The 2,395-nt window shown below is 38.3% G+C and overlaps 1 protein-coding gene across 1 annotated transcript; it reads left to right on the forward strand.

The window, feature by feature from the left end:
* The first annotated feature begins 809 nt into the window (after positions 1-809).
* LOC131515522 (olfactory receptor 2W1-like) lies at positions 810-1,754 on the forward strand. Its single transcript, XM_058736227.1, has one exon. The coding sequence runs from the start codon at positions 810-812 to the stop codon at positions 1,752-1,754; it is 945 nt and encodes a 314-aa protein (XP_058592210.1).
* Positions 1,755-2,395: the final 641 nt, after the last annotated feature.

Genomic DNA, 2,395 nt, shown 5'->3' on the forward strand with positions numbered 1-2,395 from the left:
ATATGTGGTAACCAAATGTTTCTGGAATAGGCTCCTTTTAACTCTGTAACAAATTCTAAGGCTATTTAAATGGTATAATAGCAGTCATAAAAGGTACTCAAAGCAACACATAGCCTCTGTACATGTAAATAATTGTTAATAAAAGAGACAAATTTTTTCCTGGCACCAAACAAGAGCAGTATAGTGAGGAACACCAAAATTGATACAGAAATATCAACGTCTGCATGGCTGAATGGGAGGGAAAATATGAGGAAGAGGTTGGTGGTGATGGTGATGATAATGGCTGGAATACAGACATTTGGACATAAATGTGGAAAGTGATTCTGCCACCAAATGGTGCAGCTTATCCCAGCATAATAGGTTATTTAACTTTTTACCTCAAACTCCTCTCCTTTGATAAGGGAAAATTTTGTCATGTCAAGTGATCTAATGTCATAATTTGAAGAAGGAACAGCACTAAACATATCCTACTCTTAAATTATGTAATTAACTTTATGGATTTATTGCTTACCCAAAATACAGAGAATCATAGGAGTCATAGCATATTAAGCCTTTTCAATTATTTACAATTCAGTGTGATTGGGTTTATCGTATTATTTTTAGAACCACTCTGGTGATGAGTGAACATGCAGAAGCTATGGTCACTGAATACAAGAGTGTTAAAAGAAATGTTCCAAAGGGAGAAGGCACACAAACAAGTGAATTTGGGACACTCATGGCAAACATCAGAGATCTTATTTCTACCTAAGGTGATGCTATTTTTTTTTTTAATTACCAGGGTACTGTATTCTAGACCTTCATGAGGAGTCATGAACAAAAACAATGGAAGTTCCATGACAGACTTCATACTGCTGGGGTTTTCTGATCGGCCCCAATTAGAACACATCATCTCTGGGGTTGTCTTCATCTTCTATATTGTGACTCTGGTAGGAAACACAACCATCATCCTTGTATCTAACCTAGACAGCCAGCTCCATACTCCCATGTATTTCTTCCTATCCAATTTGTCTTTTCTGGACCTCTGTTATGCAACTAGCATTATCCCACAGATGCTGGTAAATCTATGGGGTCCAACAAAGTCTATTACCTATGGAGGGTGTGTGCTCCAATTCTTCTTTGCCCTTGACTTGGGAGCCACAGAATGTCTTCTCTTGGCTGTGATGGCCTATGATCGCTATGCCGCTGTCTGTCAACCTCTTCACTACACAGTAATAATGCACCCTCAACTTTGCCAAAAGATGGTGCTTGTCGCCTGGTTAGGTGGTCTTGGCAGTGCCTTAATTCTTTGCTCCTTGACTCTGAAACTGCCAAGATGTGGGCACCGGGAGGTGGATAATTTTTTCTGTGAGATGCCGGCATTGCTCAAGATGGCTTGTGTCTACTCAAAAGTAATTGAGGTCGTTGTCTATGCTCTTGGAGTGATATTTCTTCTAGTACCTCTATTACTAATTCTAATCTCATACGCAGTTATCACTCAAGCTGTCATGAGGATCAAGTCAACAGCAAGGTGGAGTAGGGTCCTTAATACCTGTGGTTCCCACCTCACAGTAGTAACTCTGTTTTATGGAACTCTCATTTATATGTACATGAAGCCACAGAATAGCACATCCCAAGATGAGGGGAAGTTCTTTACACTCTTTTACACAATTGTTACACCTACCCTTAACCCTCTGATCTACACTTTAAGAAACAAAGATGTAAAGAGTTCAGTAAAGAGAATACTGTGTATAGAAAAATGGTCAGCAAAGTCATGAGTTAGATGGATGAGAGGTAAAGAAATAACACTGACCTTTACCAAGAGAAGATGTAGCGATTCATTTATGTAAAGAGCATTTACTAGGTGTTTACCATGTACCAAGAATTGTTGAGGTAGTGACTTTCTAAAGAAGTAGGAAGCACACAGAATTATAAGGAGATAGAGATGCAGTTTCATAAAGAAACTTCAATGTATACACTTAAAAGCCTTCAAGACTAATCAGGAACTACAGATAAGTAAACATAGAATTACGAAAAGTGGTTTAGTTTAGTAATAGATGCCTGTACAAGATATTAAAAAAAATATTTCACATGGAATTTTATTTTAATGTACGATTACAATGGACACTGATTTCTTCTTACCAGACTTACCACTTTTATGCGAAATAATGTCCTCTTCATCCACCTGATATGTCATCAGGGATTTTGTGGTGCAGATCAACTCCCCACTAATATTCACCCAACTTCTGCCTCAATTTTTAATTGTTGCAGAGCCATCATGTGGCATATCACATTTCTTAGACTGGCCTCCACTAACACAATGCCAAGAAATTCTGAGTAGCTCTATGCGGGAGAAAAAAACACTCCACTTCTTTACAACTTGACCATTTCCAAGACTGGAAATCCTCTTCCTGTGAGA

Source organism: Neofelis nebulosa, chromosome 6, assembly GCF_028018385.1.
Source record: "Neofelis nebulosa isolate mNeoNeb1 chromosome 6, mNeoNeb1.pri, whole genome shotgun sequence".
NCBI lineage: Eukaryota > Metazoa > Chordata > Mammalia > Carnivora > Felidae > Neofelis > Neofelis nebulosa.